The sequence below is a fragment of the Oreochromis niloticus genome, linkage group LG6 (assembly GCF_001858045.2).
Source record: "Oreochromis niloticus isolate F11D_XX linkage group LG6, O_niloticus_UMD_NMBU, whole genome shotgun sequence".
Lineage (NCBI taxonomy): Eukaryota > Metazoa > Chordata > Actinopteri > Cichliformes > Cichlidae > Oreochromis > Oreochromis niloticus.
Genome location: NC_031971.2, coordinates 38,991,334 through 39,008,943, shown reverse-complemented (window position 1 = coordinate 39,008,943; position 17,610 = coordinate 38,991,334). Strand labels below are relative to the sequence as shown.

The 17,610-nt window shown below is 45.9% G+C and overlaps 1 protein-coding gene across 1 annotated transcript in view; it reads left to right on the top strand.

Annotated features, from left to right (window-relative positions):
• Positions 1–17,042, top strand: part of LOC100690404 (protein AF-17) — a 28,246-nt gene extending 11,204 nt beyond the window's left edge. Inside the window, 15 exon segments of the mRNA XM_005470133.4 lie at positions 214–324; positions 2,863–2,952; positions 3,049–3,196; positions 3,734–4,308; positions 4,311–4,542; positions 4,970–5,166; positions 6,077–6,194; positions 6,368–6,434; positions 6,790–6,938; positions 11,339–11,539; positions 11,778–11,854; positions 12,017–12,387; positions 13,035–13,122; positions 15,440–15,652; positions 16,903–17,042. Coding sequence (XP_005470190.3) covers positions 214–324; positions 2,863–2,952; positions 3,049–3,196; positions 3,734–4,308; positions 4,311–4,542; positions 4,970–5,166; positions 6,077–6,194; positions 6,368–6,434; positions 6,790–6,938; positions 11,339–11,539; positions 11,778–11,854; positions 12,017–12,387; positions 13,035–13,122; positions 15,440–15,652; positions 16,903–16,938 — 2,673 coding nt within the window. The 3' untranslated portion in view covers positions 16,939–17,042.
• Positions 17,043–17,610: the final 568 nt, after the last annotated feature.

Here is a 17,610-nt window from a genome sequence, read left to right as displayed (position 1 = left end):
CCCGGCTGTTTTTTGGTCAGGCACGTTTTCCTCTAACTCAGCTCAAGGCAGCTAAACGACTCTTGGAATACGCCCGACCAAAATAAATAATTCAGGAGATAAACCTCCTGTTAAGTCATTGGAAGTGCTTGTAGAGAACCTTTAAATGTCCAACTTTGAAATTTCAGCAGCTGTTAACTTTTTGTTTGCTCTTCCTTCTTTTGGACTTTACAGCAGAAGAAGTTGCGTTCTAGTGAAAATACAAGTAGCTCCTTCAGCCATTCCAGGGGGCGCTCCAGCTCTCCGTCACAGGAAAAACAGCACCACCACCACAGACAGAGGAAGGTAAGCACAGCTGTGGTCAGATCAGACGGCAGTCTCCAGAGCTGAAAACTACCAAAAGCTGCAGTTATTCTAATGTCCACTTGAGGCTGTTAAAAAAAGTGAATCAGTCAGACGTACCTGCTAGCTGTCGGCTAGGCCTCACCTCAGCTAACTAGAGCCGCTCTGCTGGACAGCTTTTGGTCGCAGCAGATGGCTGCCCTTCCCCGAGCTTACGTCACCCAGATGTTCCTTCCTGTAAAAAGGACGTTTTCCCTTCTCAATATTGCCAAGTGCTTGCTCATAGGGGGTCATCTATTGCTGTGGTATTCCCTGTATTACTGTAGGGTCTTTACAATATAAAGTGGCTTTAGGTGACCTGTTGTTCTGATTGTGATTATAAAGAAAATGTAATTTTGGAGCATTTTAATTGAATTATCAGACAAATAATAAGGTTTTAGTGTTTGGAACAGGGAAATTCTAGGGTTTAATAATTTTGTAGCACTAATTAACAGGATGTGTGTGTGTGTGTGTGTGTGTGTTGCATTTGCAGTTTGTCTCTGCAGCTTGCTAATATTAGTGGATAACTGTGCACTACAAAACCGAAAAGTAAGAGTTAAAAATAGACTTTGTCTATTTGTCGTCAGATTCATAAGACCAGCCAGTCTGATCCAGACCAGTTTGGCACACAGACTCTTTTATTTTGAAACCATTGAATAATGGCAGAAATGGCAAAGAAGAAAAGGATGAATTTTAATGCATTTTCTTCCTGATAAAATCATCAAATAAGCAGAGAGCTAATTTAGATTTTATTGCATGCGCGTGAGCAAGCTGAGCTACACTGTGTAAACACGCCTCACTGTCCTGAAGTCATACACCAGACACACCCTCACAGTTATCCTACGCTTTCAGCCTCACAGCTTCCATCTGTTGGCTCCTGGGGAACGTTCAGACATCACTCCCAATTTCCGGGTGTCATCATTTCAGGCAGTGATAAGTTCGACCCCTTGACGTCAAACTCTAATCTGAATACAAATTATGAGCTCAGACAGTCACACATACCTGGAAGTATTACAGCCTGGCTAAACAAAAGATAACGCATTTACTTTTTCATTAATTGCGCTGTTTTGAGCCCCGTGACAGACGGCGACCTTTCCAGGGCGTACCCTGCCTCTGGTCATAAAGACATAAAACACGTAAAAAGCCATATTATAAAATACATATCATGAAATAACATCATGATCTCTCTGCGCCATTACATCCTCTCAGCCTCAAACACTTGAAATCAAATAGGCCGGCATTCATGTAACACTTCTCTAGTCGTTTTGACCACTTAAAGCTCTCCACACTACACGCCACATTTACCTCCTTCACACACTTTCATGCAGCGCTTTATTCTGTGCACTCAAATAAGCAATTAACCTAACGTGCACTTCTCAGTGGGGCGAGTTAACTCTGTGAAGGTGCGGTGCTCACGTGCACGTGACCCCATCATCACATGCAAAACTAAGCAGACAGGTGCACCTTCAAAGCCCCTGCAAGCTAACAGACTAGCTAACAGAGAATTCAGCAGACAGGAAAGATGATGCTGACGGCACACGGTTCCAGCTGAGCAGCTCTTTAGCAAGTGTAAAAGGAGACCCGCATGTTTTCTCGCCACCAGACAATTCCGGTCTTCAAAGAATGTCATCCTTTGTTATCGTTTTGATGTTCCGGCAGAGATGTGGCTCCACAGTCAGGGAGCGGACGCTTCACACAGTTGTTGAACTGAAAAAGAGTTAAAAAAGAAAAGCGTGTTTCTTCAAGCCAAATCTCAAAGCAACTGAGCTGTAAAAGCAAGTTTTGTTGCAGAAGGCTCGGTTTTATGGCAACCTTGGGACGGGTTAAATATATGATCTAGTGTCGCGTAGATGCTAGCGGCAGCTGTCGGATTCAGGCTGTTAAAAGTTGGCTGTGCGGTTGTCTTGTTGCTGTGAACAGAATTTTGCAGGTCTACACTTGTTTGCACTTTCTCGGTTGTAGGTTTTAGACCGACACAGTAGCGTGTGTGAGACAGCTGTGTGAAGCATATATTTTCATTCAACGTCTGGCGCTACATGATGCCATTTTCAGTATAACCCACTTTGAAACTGAATCTAACACCCTGCTTTTCCGCCAGTGGCAGATAGAAGAGACTTCCATTGGCGCTGATACCAGTATTTATTATAATTTACCTAGTGGCACCGAGTCATACTGATTCTAGGCTAGCTTGTAATCATTTGTTTTAGTCTGATATGATAAAAATGGCTATCTGGGATATTCTGATATAAAAAAATTAATCCGTAGTTTTTGCTGTGACAGAAAGCCAGACGCTTTTATTAATTATAATCTTCATCAAATGCAGTTACAGTGATGCATAAACAGATTTGACTGTGTGCTGTTAGCGTATCCCTGCAAACGTTGTTGTTGAAGCTGGTTGACGATAGTAAATGTGATTTGGTTATATTCCACTCGCTGCGTTTGTGTAAAGACTTGTAGGCTCAAACTTGTGTATTTGTATGTATGTGTTGTTGTTTTTTTCAGAGTCATAAAGACAAGATTCGGCAAAAGGAGCGCCACAAAAAGTCGAACGACAACCTGAGCTCCGCTGTCACATCTAGCGGCATAGAAAAGGTATCCGAGGACACCACACAGTGATTGAGAGAGCTGCTGAAGCCGCGATGTCTCAGTCAGTGCTTTAATGGTTTTGACCTGTCTGTGTTGGGACAGATTTCCTCAAGTCACCACAGCAGCAAGGACGGCGAGGGAAAGTCCAAGAAGCTGAGCTCGCACGGTCACAGTCATCGGAGCAAGAAGACCGGAAGCACCGGCAAGAGCTGCTCCTCATCGTCCTGCTCCTCCAGTCCATTCAACACAGGTACCACATGAAGGGTCAGCGCTCGATTTCTTCTCGAGTTCAGATGTGATCGATGCTGCCTGCCTCTGTGAGAGGAGAGGCTGCTGCTCCACTTTAAGATGTAACAGGGATGATTGCATCATCTTGGCTGCTGTTGTGTTGTTGAGAAAAACAGAATTTTTATCCACACACGTGCCCCTAAATTCAATTTACGTTCAGCACGGATCCATTTCTGTCTCAACTATGAGAGAAACGCTCGCTCTGTAGAGTCCTGCACCAGTTTGTTTTCTTTCAGTGGCCTCGTACTTTTTTAATTTCAAAATATGTAAGCAAGAAAAAACGCTGTCATTAGTGAAGCTTTCACTTAAGCCAGTTTGCTTCACAGGTGAACTCCTAACTGGGATTGGTGGAAGCACCGTCATTGCCCTGTGCAGACAAGTACATGACCAGTTAGCTCCCCGACATCCTCTCTTACTGGGTTCTGTTGAACCCTGGAGACAGAGTGAGGTCGTGTCGCCGTTTGTGTCTGACTTTTAACTCTTTGTTTTTCTCCTTCAGGTGGTTCCCTGTCGTCTGCTCAGGAGTTCCATCAGTTCTTATCTTCTTCCCGCCTGGAGCGTGAACATGACCGAGGAGGTGACGACCAGAGCGGAGAGGAGCGCAAGGAGCGTCACAGGAGACCGGCAGTCCAGGAGGAGGATGAGGAGGAGGAGGAAGATGAAAAGGAAGAGGAAAAAGATGAGGAGGAGGAAGAGGAGGAGGACTGTAAATACCACAAGCCACCAGCATTGACCCCCGCTGAGGGCCCGCTAGCAGGGTCGCAAGGTCACGACAGGCCAGAGGGCAACTCCAGCCCTTTCGAGAACAAAGTCACCATCTCCACCTTCGGGTCCATCATGCGCATCACGTCGTCGTCGGGGCTCGGCAGCAGCAGCAAGATCCGAAAGATCTCCTCGTCGAGCGACTACAAACCCTCCAAATCTCTCTGCAAGCCGTCCCAGCTCAGCACGCCGCCCATCCTGGAGGAGGCCGACCCGGAGGACAAAGCCACGCTTCCACCGCCGCTGCCTCGAGAGAGGAGGCACCGTGGCAACAAGAAGAGCCGCCACGGCCCGGGGCGCCCGCGGGGAGCAAGAACCGAGAGAGGAGGGGGGAGGAGGAGCACCACCACCACCATCACCACACAGCACCGCCTCCCCTAGCCTTAACCTCGTCGCTCTACCCGAGCCCGTCCTCCATCCCCCACCCCACCTTCTCCTCGACGCTGCCTCCCACCGCCACCTCTTCCACTTCCTCTTCTTTCTCCTCCTCCTCGTCCTCCACTGGTAGTTTTTCTACAGGCCGCGGCAACTCGCTGCTCAGCTCTGGTGAGTCTGAGCGAGTGGGCGTGTGCGGTAGCCCTCTAGCTTCCTGTGTGTGGTGAAGGAAAAAAACTGAAGCGCTATCTCTTTGCACTTTGGTGCATTTCCATTACACGCAGCAGCTTATCTCTGTATCAGAAGCGCAGCGAAAAACACTCCTGGAATTAAGAATGAACGGAATAAGTCGACTGTTTCGTGGCACCACTTTTAAAATATTTGTTAAATCTCTTACAGAACGTTTGTGTAATCTGTGCGAGGCAGTGATATTGTCCAACATAGTGTTTTTGTGTGTGCCGCACGTGTCTGTAGTGCATTTCCTGCCCTACTTTCCATTTGATTGGCTCACGTGTTCCTCTTTCTGCAGTCATACGACTTGTAAGATGAAAACGACAAACACCTTATTCCTTTATTTCCTCCCTTTTATGTCTCTCAGGCATCTACTCCAGTCTCAAGGACCCTCTCACACTGGGCGGGGGTGTCTGCAGTACCCCCCTTTCCCTGGGTGGAGGGGTGTGTAGCACCTCCTTGTCCCTGGGAGGGGGCATGTGTAGCACCCCTCTCTCCTCAGGACTCCTTCCATCCCACTCCTCGCTGTCTCTTCCACCAGTCAATGCTGCGTCAAACACACAGGTACGTCACAAAGAGAGGACATGCGCTGTTTGCGTCTGTGTCAGCAAACAACATTTCAACAAAATTAAATGATGTATGAAGTTTCAGGCCTGAGGATTATAGGAAAATTCATAATCATGATTTACAGTAAGCAGCAACGGAGGAGTTAGCCTCTGACTAGGAGGTGTTTTTACTTGTAGCGCTGGTGCCAGCTTGCCTCCACTGCAGCATCTCTGTGGGTGCAGGTCAATGACTCATTACAGTCTACAGTCACTGGGTGCAGCTGGGGTAAAGAGAGGTGGTGCTGCAGAGTCAAAGCTGACACCCGCCACCGAAAGCCGACCACAAGAGCCCCCGAATGATCCTGAGACAAAAGCAGCTGCAGACAGACACCAAAGTCCTTCCACACATCTTCACTTTTACTTCCTTCGTTGTCATCAAAGTCTCTCTTTTAGTTTTCTTGGCTCGAACTGAAGCACACAGTTCAGGGTGTGTCTGCTTCATAAGAAAAGAAATGGAGTGTTGTACCAAAACTTGATGCAGCGCAATCATGCACAGCGGTGCGGATACTTTCACCTCGCGTCCAGAGACATGCGTGTTGGGTTCTAATGTGGCCGTAGGTGTGAATGTGAGCGTGTTTAGTTGACCTGTGCAGGATGGTACCCTGTAGCCTGTGACGGCTGGGTCAAGCTGAAAGAAAGTGAGTGGGTTCGTAAACAATGATGAGTGGACAGATGTGGAAATCATGACGAATCTGGGAGCACGATTCATTCTCGAGTTATTTTTGATAGATGTGTGTTACGTTTCCAGTTGACGGATGTTTTCTTCACAAAAAGATCTGTTTTTGGGTTGTTTTTTTAAAATAAAACCCTTTCTTGATTATCTCCATGCTTTCTTTGTCAGCCAGATGTTGACGTTTGCTGTCTTATAGGTCCATCCAGGTTCCAGCGCCTCCTACAGCCTGACCTCCACTCAGCCTTTCACCAGCTGTCTCTCCACAGCCCTGACACTGCCGCCACTACTGAGCCAAGCCCAGACCTCACTGCCAGGTGAGAGGAAGCACTTCTTGAGAAACGAATGTTGGCTTTAGATAAGCTTCACAAAAAAACCTCCTTCTGGCTCAAATCCTGCTGTTGTTGCACAGCAAACACGGCGCTTTGATGCTGCCTTTCAGTAAATGTGAGCGCACATGAAATTAAAGCGCGTCTGTTCCTTTTCTCAGAGTCTGACCTCGATGACTGTCGCTTCCCATGTCAGGGGAACTCACCGAGAGAGAGTCTTTCCTCGCAGTGAGTCTTTGCTTTTTTGTCTTTATTGTTATTTTTTTGTGTCAAATCCTGAAAACAATACGTCATTTTTACACTTCAGATTTACTGACTGAAATGAGTCAGCAAGTAGAGAGATGCATAAACCACTGGTGACGCATCATTCATCTGTTCAAATCATCACTTGGTTGATTTTTCCCTTTGTCATTTTCATTACCAGCAACAGGAAAATGCCAGCTGGTTAACAATCAAAGCGACTGTGTGGATAAAAACACAAACCACAGCCACAGAGGATGATTGGTAGTTTCCCAGCTTGGCTGCAGAAGCTGTGACGTGTTGCTTCTGACTTCCTGTTGACTTTATCCTCTTCCACGCCCAGGTCTCCGATGAGCTGTCTTCCTCTTCTGTTCGACCAGAGGGACGGGCTGGGCGCCGGAGTCAGAGCCCGTCCTGAGAACGTCCCTCCAGCCAGCTCTCACATTGATCTCCTGCTGGAGAAACACAGCAACGGAGAGATGGGAGTCAACAGTAAGTAAGGCCAGTGGGACTAGATATTGAAAAAAGTGTTTATAAGATGAATGAAATGGAAAATATACTTGATGGACCTGCAGTTACTCACACAGTGCTGGTACTGGGTTGGAGCCCTTTCTGCCTTCAGAACTTGTTTCATAGCAAAGATTCACCAAGGTGCTGCAAACACTCCTCAGAGATTTTGGTCCATATTCACAGGATAACTTCATGCAGTTGCTGCACATCCATGATGAGAATCAGCCTTTCCATCACATCCCAAAGATTTAATGTCAGACATTATTTTCACAGACCGGCCTTTAAGGTGTCGCGGATAAATACAACAAAATAAAATGATACGACCGAGACAGAAACTGTGGTATTTTCTAAATATAATAATAAACGCAAATTCACTGTGTAACTGTGTAACTTTATTAGCAGCGTCCTCCTGAAATGCGCCAACAACATTAAGAGTAACATCCTCCTCTCTCCTCCTCTGGTCGCTATGGTAACGTGTAAATATTTCTTTCAAAATAAGACACAACTACAACACGGGAAAAGACCCAGGGAAACCGAGTTAACGATAAAAACCCTGAAAACCATAAATTTCACACCCGAGCCTCAAGTCTCGCGGCCCGGTACCAAACGACTCACCGACCAGTACCGGCCCATGGCGCGGGGGTTGGGGACCGCTGCTTTAAGCTGCTGTGCTCATAAAAGGATAGTTATGGTCAGGAACAAGACTCCGGTATAGGCTGTGGTGTTTAAACAGTTCTCAGTTACTGAACCATGGATAGATCCATGTTTTCATGTTGTTCACACCAAAGTCTGAGCCTACCGTCTGAATTTCACAGCAAATATCGAGACTCATTAGAGCAGGAATCGTTTTTCTAATTCTCCAAGGTGAAGAAGAGCAACCGAGGTGCTCTTCTGCATACCTTGGTTGTATCAAGGAGTTATTTCAGTTACTGTTGCCTTCCTGTCAACTCAAAGCAGTCTGGTCGTTCTCCTCTGACCTCTTGTGTAAACAAAGCATTTTCTCTTAGGAAGCTGCTGGATAGATATTTTCCTTTTCTTCGTCATTCTTTGTGAACCCTGGAGATGCTTACGAGGGAAAATCCCAGCAGATCAGCAGTCTGAAATACTCAGACCAGCCTGCCTGGTATCAAAAAAGTCACCTTAATCACATTTCTTCCCCACGCTGATGCTCAGTTTGAATCTCAGCAGACCTTAATGCACTGAGTTGCTGAACTGGTGTACCTAATAAAGTGGCCAGCGAGTGTATTCTGTGCATAAAGGATGGACATAAACAGAGTGATATGCACAAGTTGCCTCATAAACTGCACGAGTGCATAAAATATTAGAACTTTACTCAGCAGGCTGGAGCGCAGACTCGTGAGGCGGAGAAATTAGACGAGTACAAAAATCATTTTTCATTAACTGAAAGGAAAGAAGCCAATAAAAATGAGTAAATATCCAAAGTAAATAAAAATTAAAATCCAAGATGGTAATTACTGTGCTTCTTTGAGTGGTCTGTTAACAGTGGAGTTTGGCGTGCTGTACAGTTAACTGCACAGCAAATCGTGTTATTTGTAAGAATCAGTTATTGGCCAGTCAGAGTAGCCACGCCCCCAACTTTATCAATAAAAAAAATCAAACCAGGTGATTTAAGAAAATGTTTCTTCCAGTATAAAGCTGTTATGGAGCACCAAGCCTACAGGCCATTTCTTGCAGCGAGCTGTAAACTGGACATTTTAACACAGGAGCCTCAAGTGGCCATCAGAGGAACTGCAGGGTTGTTTTAGTACTACTCCTTTGCTCAGTGCTAAGATCTCTTTGAGCCTCTCAGAATCTTTCAAAAACAAATCTGAGAAAGAGAAAGGACTCTTTGGTTGAACTTTTCACTTCATTTTAAGCCAGAAGTGTTGGGAACCTTACACGTACACGCTGCCGGCCTCTGTGTGCCTCGTGCTGTCGTCAGATGATGAATGTACCTGTGTGAGGACAAAAAAAGCTCAGCGAGAGATCAGATGTGCTCTCGGTTCTGAAAGCTGCTCCAGCAGCTGCTTTGTTTCTTTCTGCCGTTGTATTTCTGCTCGTCTCCCCGCTGAACCAGATTGCTCGCCGCCTTTTGCTCTGACTCACTTTTTCTCCAGGGGCATCATCAGCTGACACTTGCTTTCAAATCTATTATTTGCTCATTTTTTCTTCCTACACCCAGCACTGTCAGTGCTTTTGGCTCACGCTTGCATGCAAACGGCTTTTTATTTCCATGGTTGCTGCTCTTCTTCTCTTTTTTTGTTCCCCCTCAGGTCTCATCACGCTTAGCTAGGTGTATTTCTCTAAAAGGAAATACCCCCACCGTCCTCACCTTAATTATATTTATCTGCATGAGAAAGCGTAATGTTTATTTTGCTGATTTTTCTCAAGCTGCAGCTTGTGTACGTTTCTTTTTTTGAGCCTAACTAGTAACTTGTGACATACTCTCAAAATAAACACACTCATTTCTACTTAAACAGCAAAGTGTTGTATAAAAATAAGTGACTTAATTTGAGTGCACAAGGCTGAAAATGTGGCATGTTTCAGGACCCAGCCTTTGTTTTGTGACCTCTAATATTTTCCAGCATAACTCTGCCCGACTTCAACCCAAGCGGGGGCCCGAACTGCCAGAATAATTGGAAACACCTGTGAGACGGTGCAGGACTTTAAAAAAAAGCACAGCGCAGGTTGCTGGGTCTACTCTTGTCAAACATATCTCTGATCGTTTAGCCGTGACTAGTTTATTCCAGTACGTCCAGTAAATCAGCTTGTTGATATTTAACTACACAAAAACAGAAGGTTTGCTTTGGATCGATGTGCAAGTTTGGCAGATTAGCTGTTCACAATACATTAAAACTGTACGCCCTTCAGCTGCTCTGTGCCCCTGATTGTATTGAACCAGCTCTTCCAGCAAAGCGAGTTTAATCTGATCAAGCACTTGCTGACAGAAACAGTCTCTGGGTGGGCGGCCATCTGCCCCGACCGGCTGGGGTGAGAGGAGAGCAGAGAGGCAGGAAACATTCAATGCTAGTACTTATTTTTTGTTTGAGCACCACCAGCTGGTTGTTATAGTAAATACAATAATTATGATAATAATACCGAGAGCAGTTCCAGGCTGTACGCCTCCTCCAGTGTTGATCTGTGTTTGTGATGTGAAAGGTCCACTTTTGCAAACAACACTGATATTCCTGGATCCCTTTCATGCCGATCCACCCATCACCCGCTAAAAATCATAAAACAACCAACCTGAGCCAATCCTAAAACTTCTCAGGCAGTAATAGTAATAATACTGACAGTAATGATGACAGCTGGAGTTCCTAACCCAGAAATACCTACAAAATGGGGTCAGGAAGCGAGAGAACACAAAACCCACTGACATGCAATAGCGAGCGAAAGAGAGAAGTGGGAGTCCCAGTGCATCATGGGAAGTCTTCCAGCAGCCTGAGCCTAAAATAGCATGACTGAGGGATGGTTCAGGTTCACTGGATGCAGCTCTAACTATCAAAACTAAAAGTTAGAGGTTGAGAGGGAGTCTGTCTCTGGACCTCAAACTGGGAGCTGGTTCCTCAGGAGAGGAGCCTGGAAGCTGAAGGCTCGGCCTCAGGCTGGACTGTTGAAAACGAGCGATGCCTGATTTAGACTCACGTGGGGAACCTTTGTAGCGCCTACAATGTGACCTACGTAAGTGTGTGCTGCATTATGCGTTAGTTGCCATGTTGTAAATAAAAGAAATAAAACGCTGAGACTTTTTTGCGTCCTTGGTCCCCGCTCTTTGTTGTGGTCAGTTTTATCATTTTTTTCACATCCGACCTGATAATTTCTGCCATCTCTCCGGGAATCTGTTCAATCTGAACATTTGTGAGTCATATATTGATGCTATATTGAGGCGATACTGAACTCTGGTAGTGAAATGCGCTGCTGGGGTGTTGTGGTATTGTGGTGCTGTTTCCCACGTGGTGCTGCTACATTATAGCTGAATAGAAAAAAGAGTGCGATCACCCGCTGGAGCCCCAGATGGCAGAGAGAGAAATCTTCCACAGAGTGAGAGAATCAGTGGAGGTGATCACAGAGGCCAAGGAGGGTCTGATATGTTTCAGCTGCCTCTCCAGAAACTCTCAGTTTAAAACGTGACCTTCCAACAGCCTGTTGTGGGCAGTCGTCCCTCTTTTACTCTGCAGATCTGCTGTTAGCAGGAAGACCATTGTAACCAAATTCTGCACTGAGCTCGCAGAGGCTGCAGAGCAGAACGCAGACTAGCATCACCAGCTCCATTATTTAATGATTAATTTAAAATAGTGTGTGCCTGCTGCCTGCAGTCATCCCACCTTGAAGATGGTGGGAAACACTGGACTGAAATGTGGTGTGTCCTCTTGTCCCCCCAGTTATGGAGATGCTCCAGTCGCTGCACTCCCTGCAGCAGGAGAACCAGCGGCTCCAGGACCAGATCCTCAGCCTGACGGCCAAGAAGGAGCGACTGCAGCTGCTCAACACGGAGCTGGCCGTGCCTTTCCCTCCACAGGTTCACTCCACCCAGGGCTCCATGCACACGTCCGCCCAGATCAACTTCCTGTCATCCACCCAAGGTCAGATTAAGCTCCTCTGTCCACTTTCATAAGCGAACTTCAGGGCACATAAATCCCATCGCCTTCTTTTATTTTTTTTAAGCTGCATTCCTTCATCCTCCCTTTGCAGCCCCACCCGCTCACACGGATGATTTGTTGATGTTAATTAACCAATGGAACAGTTTTGATAGTACAGAAAATGGTGTTCAGTGCAAACCTGGTAGTTTTCACCCTGTGATTGTGGCTCTCATTTCCTTAGACCCCCTGAGCACCAATAAGAGTCCCCTGTCCAAAAGCTGCTTCCTGAATGACACCTCCTTTGTTACCTCGTCTGAGGTGAGAAACTTTAGCTCCTTTCATGTCTCGAAATCACCGTGCAATCCCGTCAGGCACCATTAGCAAGTATATTTGTCTTTTTTAAGCCTCTTTGTAGATTTTCTCCATTTTACGGTAAACTCGGTTAAAAGCTGCTCGCTTGCTCTCTTGTGTTTGTTCCAGGAGCTCCACTCCGGTAGTCCGTCCCGAAGCAGCTCGTCTCTCTCCTTCCAGAGCACCCCCCCTCCTCAGCAGAGCCCCGCCTCCTTCGGGCAGCCGCTGCTGAACGGCTTGAACCGAGGGTTAAACGACGGTTTGGGGGCGATCACTCAGGCCGGCGGCTCCGCACTGCCCATGGTGGGCGGACTCATGGCGTCTCTCGCGGGGAGTCCTCAGCTGGCCGTGAACGGCGTGCTCGGCAGTCTGAACGGAGTGATCCAGTCGCCTGTGCAGAACGCTCCTCAGCCCGCCCTCCCGGCTCTGCGACCCCAACCTCCACCCCTCAACCCCCTGGCGCTGGCTCAAGGCTTTCAGCTTCCCAAGAGTGCAAGTCCGTACGTACCAAATCTGTCTGTAAAAACCACAGAAGAAGAAAACAAGAGCCTCTAAATGAATTAACTAACTTTGGTTGTGGTATCAGATTTTTTTAAGATTCAGTGATTCCTTTTTCTTTTCTTTTTCTATCCATCTGAGAGAGAAACACCAACCTTGCTCACTTCTGAAGCAGAATATTTTTAAATTTTAGTTTGGTGTTTCTGCCACCAGCTGGCCACTTTTCTGTTGTTGATGTCTACGAACTGCTTCCCCATAGTAGGACGTAGTGCAGTGTCATGGACTGCAGCTGTCAGTGGTTCTTCTCCTGCTCTGAGGAGCTGTGGTGAGATGGGGGACCCCGAGGTTTGCAGCAGGTGGAGAGGAGCAGGTTCATGTGCCACCACAGCGAGCCTGACAAGGCTGCAGCAGAACCACCGCCAGCTGGAGTTCATTGGCAGGAAGAAAGACCCACTGTATTTGTTTAGCCTGTTATTTATGGTCACGTCTTTGCTGGGTCGGAGATTATAAACACTGTTTATTAATAAATTAGCGAGAGCATGTGTGCCTGACCCTGCCCACTGACCCCAAAATCTAAATCTGTGGGAAACATTTAAACTCGGTGGTGCTCTCTGACAGGTGTGCGTCCACATGTCAACGTCTGTTTCAGGTCGTCCTTCCTGTCAGAGCAGCAGAAGCAGCTTCTTCTCGAGCAGCAGCAGCTGCAGCAGTTCCTCACCTCACAGAACTTCACACCTGTAAGGACACTCACCTCATCGCTCTGTCTTTCTCTATGATTTCTACAGTTTCTCACAGCTTCTCTGAGATTTTTCTCTATCCAAATGTTTCTGATTTGCGGTGTGATGATGTCATTAAACAGATAAACAAACGTATCAGCTAAAACTTGTTTAGCGAGGCGCGTGGCACAGACACGCTTACCTGATAATTAATATAAAGACATATAAAGAAATGTAAAAGTAGAGCTAGAATTAGTCTCATGAAAATTGAACCACAGATTTCTTGGATGGTCTGTTTGTACATATAACCGCATAGCACGCCATATTATTTGTCTGATTATTCCAGCTTCGTCCATTTGCATCAATTTGTTAGTCAAAGCAGGCATTCCCCTAAAGATGCAAACTTTATGCTTAAATAAACCCTTCCCTGCATAGTTTTTTCATGCTGTAAGGTCGGTCATATTTACTTGGGAATGTAAGCTGAAATCCAGTGGCCATTAGAGGAATTGCAGTTTTTCCGTATTGCATCATTTTTCAGCCCCGGTGTTTGCTGCTTGGTTCGACTCATTAATAAACACTTTCATTAGCTCACTGAACCACCACAGCGATAAAATCTGTGCTACAAAAGCTTTTAACTGAGGGCCTAAATTGATTTAGGATAAGAAAAGGATGTTTATGGAACAGAAAATTTTCTCGCTCACGCGAGCAGCTCTCTAATGTTTTGTCGTGACGGGAACACCGAGCAAATCAGGGCTATTTGAATAACATCAGGGGCAATCTCACGCATTATTTTTAGACTAATTCAGAAATCAGACTCGCCTCCTGTTCAGTAAAAACTAACTTTTTACACAGAATTTATTACTGTCTGTAACTCAGGAACTTGCTGTAACACACTTTGAAGTTGGGAGATTAATTCTGTGATATTAACCATTAGCAAGATTTCATATAGAGATAATAACTGATTCAATTATATTAGTTAAGACAGAAATTGTACCAACAATAATGTTTTGTGTAGAAGTGAACCAGCAGAAGTAAACCAGCCGCCCTTATTTGACATGCAAAGTGAGGAAAGCTTGGTGGGGTGCAAACCAGTCAGGCACTGTAAATATAGGAACCAGTGGGTTTCCTGTTTGACTGTAAACTATAAGTACTTTGATATAGTAGACTAAAGACACCGTGGAACTGGATACTTTCACTTTTGGCCTGTTAGTGAAACAGAATGACTGAAGGAAAATAACTTTAACATTTGTTTACGTCCAATTTTTTAAAAATAAAATAAAACGTGCAGTTTGAAAAAAATAAACTTGCTTGTGAGAGTTCCCACAAGAAGTAGGGTCAATGTGAACTGCTCCAGGTTTCCCTGAGATAAGGTGTGTTATCAGTTATCAGTCTGTTACTAACGCCAATCCAGTAACAGCAGAGCGAGGCAGTGCACTCCCCTCTGTAGCTCCTAAACTCACTGTTTGTCCTCCGTTTTCTGGCAGGAACCCTGTAAAAACATTCACTGTCACTCCTGTCCCCGGGTGCTCGCCACTGCTCTTAAGTTAGCTTAAACTACTTGACCCTGAATTCCACAAGCACAGGTGCATCCTCGTCCAGCTCTGACACAGACACCTGAGCTTGACTCTTCCAGACGTGCCTCAGCATTTCACTTCATCCCAGAAGTGGCGGGGTGCTCTGTTCTGCTAAAAAAAAAAGCCAAAAAAAAGCTTTGGGCCGAGTTTTGATTGAAGCTGCTTTAAAGAACCCAGAGCAGATGAGGGTGCCAGGAAATCTGACAGAGGAGTGCTGCTCAGTTATGGCAGCGTTATTGTTCAGACTATGATTGTTTTATACAAATATCCCCAAACTTAAACAGAAACTGGCATTTCCTTTAAATCCTTGAATGCAGTTCAAACGAAAAACACTTGTGAGGCTCTCCTCTACAAAGCCTAAAAGCATGTAACTCAAGGGTGATGAAGGCCAGATGGCTCAAACAGGAAAGGGAGTAACAGCGGAGGTCATTGAGGAAAGGAAGATGCAAAACCCCATCAAAGATCACAAACAAGCGGTGGCTCCAGGGGACAGTTTTCATTGTTTTTAACAGTCAGTTTGAACATAGAGACGCTCTTTGTCCACGCTGTCATTCCCAGCAGGAGCTACAAATACACACGCGTGAGCAAGAGTAGCCCACACAGCCAGTTGTTTCACACTACGTCCAACACTGCCCCCTGGTGACGGTCTGCCGCTTCTGCTCGGCGTTTACAGACTCCCAGCACTATCAGCCCCCACACAAACCCCCATCAGCGCCTTTTCTCTGCTCGTCTCTTAAAGCCGCTCTCCTCCCATCCTCCTTCAGGAGCAGCAGGCCTTGGTGTGCCAGATGTTGCAGCAGCAGCGACAGCGGGAGCTGCAGCGCCTCACGCTGACAGGAGCTCTCACCTCCACCCCCAACTCACCCATGATTGCCCAGTCACCCAACCTGCTGTCCTCAGCTACAGCCTCCCCCCTGCAGGGAGGCCAAGGAGGCGGGCTCTTCGGGCTGCAGGAGAACACGCTTCACAAACCCGGAGTGAGTAATACTCGTGATTGTCCTCCTGAAAAACTCTGGAAGCCGGAAAACTCAACAGCCCACTTCCAAGAGTTTTTATCAATCATTGACAAGAGAGTAGATAAAAGTTAATGACATGAAGTGCCATATAAACACATGGGCAGTGAAAGCAGGGGAGAAGAGGAGAAACACTCAGTGCATCATGGGAAAGTCCTCCAGCAGCCTGAGCATATTGTAGCATATCTAAGGGAAGGTTCAGGTTCACGTGATCCAGCTCTAACTATCTGCTTTATCAAAAAGGTTCAAGCCTGATCTTAAAAGTAGACAGGGTGTCTGTATCCTGAATCCAAACTGGGAGCTGTGTCTGTGTAGGTTCATCCAGGTCATGATAATTTGTGGAGCATGGAAAGACAAGCGACTCTTCTGGTTCCACAGAAGAGTGCCTGAAAGCTGAAGGCTCTGCCTCAGATCCTACTTTTAGAAAGAGCCACACGTCAGCAGCAGTCTGAGAGCAAAGTGCTCTGTTGGGGTGATACGATACCACGAGGTCTTTAAGATAAGATGGAGCTTGGTTGTTGATTGTTGTTTAGATCCAGCTCTGGAGCCAATGAAGAGAAGCTGAAATCTAAACTTTTCCACCCACCTCGGTAACACGTCGAACAAGTCCTTAAAATCCGCTTAAAATCCGTGTGAATATTTTATGTCTTTACAAAAATTTGTCCTATTCCTACCCTACGTTCACACTGACAGATTTTCTGCATTTATATCAAAGCTCGATTTTTCATATGTGAATAAAAAGATCTGACCAATCAAAGCACTGCATTTGGCAGCTAAGTGCACTCGTAGCTCAAAACGTGCACTGGTGCTGTATATACTTTACTACGTGTGGTTAAATAATACCGTTTAAAACACAGCTCCATGCTGCTCCGGTCAGTCGGCTCTCTGAAATCATTCCTCAGACGTGATCCCAACTCTGCCAACGAGAGCTCGAACTGACCCGCTGACATCATGAAATGCGTATAAAAGCGGCCGTGATACGGATTCAGCTCCCAGATCAAACCACGAAACCTCATACAGACTACATATTTCCTTCAAAAACATTCGGTGTGTGAAGGCGCTTACACGACAAGCTCGCATCTGAAAAACTCTGAATTTCATGTAGCAACACACTCAGGGTGTAGTGGCCTCACATTTGTTTCGCTGGTATCTGGACATCCTGTTCAAACGAAGGTGAAGATGTGCTGGACACCCTCTGCTCTCTGTGTTTTCAGGCTACTGGAGAGAAAGGTGGAGACAAGAATGGCTGATGTTTCTCCGCAACACGCAAGCAGCTCAGATGAAAACATCAGGCATGACGTGCCGCCTTGAAGAGGTCAAATTTCCGGGACTTTCTCCTTCTCTGTCGTCTTTATCTTAAGCCCTCTTTTATGAATGTACAACAGGATGGACTTTAATGTCAAGGTGAAGTTTTTCGTGTTTTGAAATTCTTGATATCAGAGGTTCTTCTCATAGGGGTTTTTTTGTGTGTAGGCAGCTTTCAGAGAGCATGAATACAGTGGTCTCTTCTTAAATTGCACTAATTTGTTAGCTAGACCAATGGGGCTGCTGATGAAGGCAGAGTCCATGAACCGAAGGTCGGAGTCACTCTTCTCTGACCTCCCAAGCACTGACTGTTCATGAATTCCCTCCAGAGTTTCCATTCAGTCAGTCAGCGAGGAAAAAAAGCAAGAAAAAAAAAGCGGACTTCTGCCACTTCCTGCAACCTCAACTGTCTTCCTCGATATTGTGTCTTCCCTTTGTGTTCACCCCACTCAATTTCATCCAGATCTTCTATATGTGAAGCCTCTCACAGGCACTTATTATGTAAAGGATAAACATACAATCATTTTTGATGTGTGGTTAGTGGCATTTCGACATTAAGCTAGTTATTACCTCAGACTTTGTATTTTCATTGTTGACTTTTGTGCAGACTCATTACC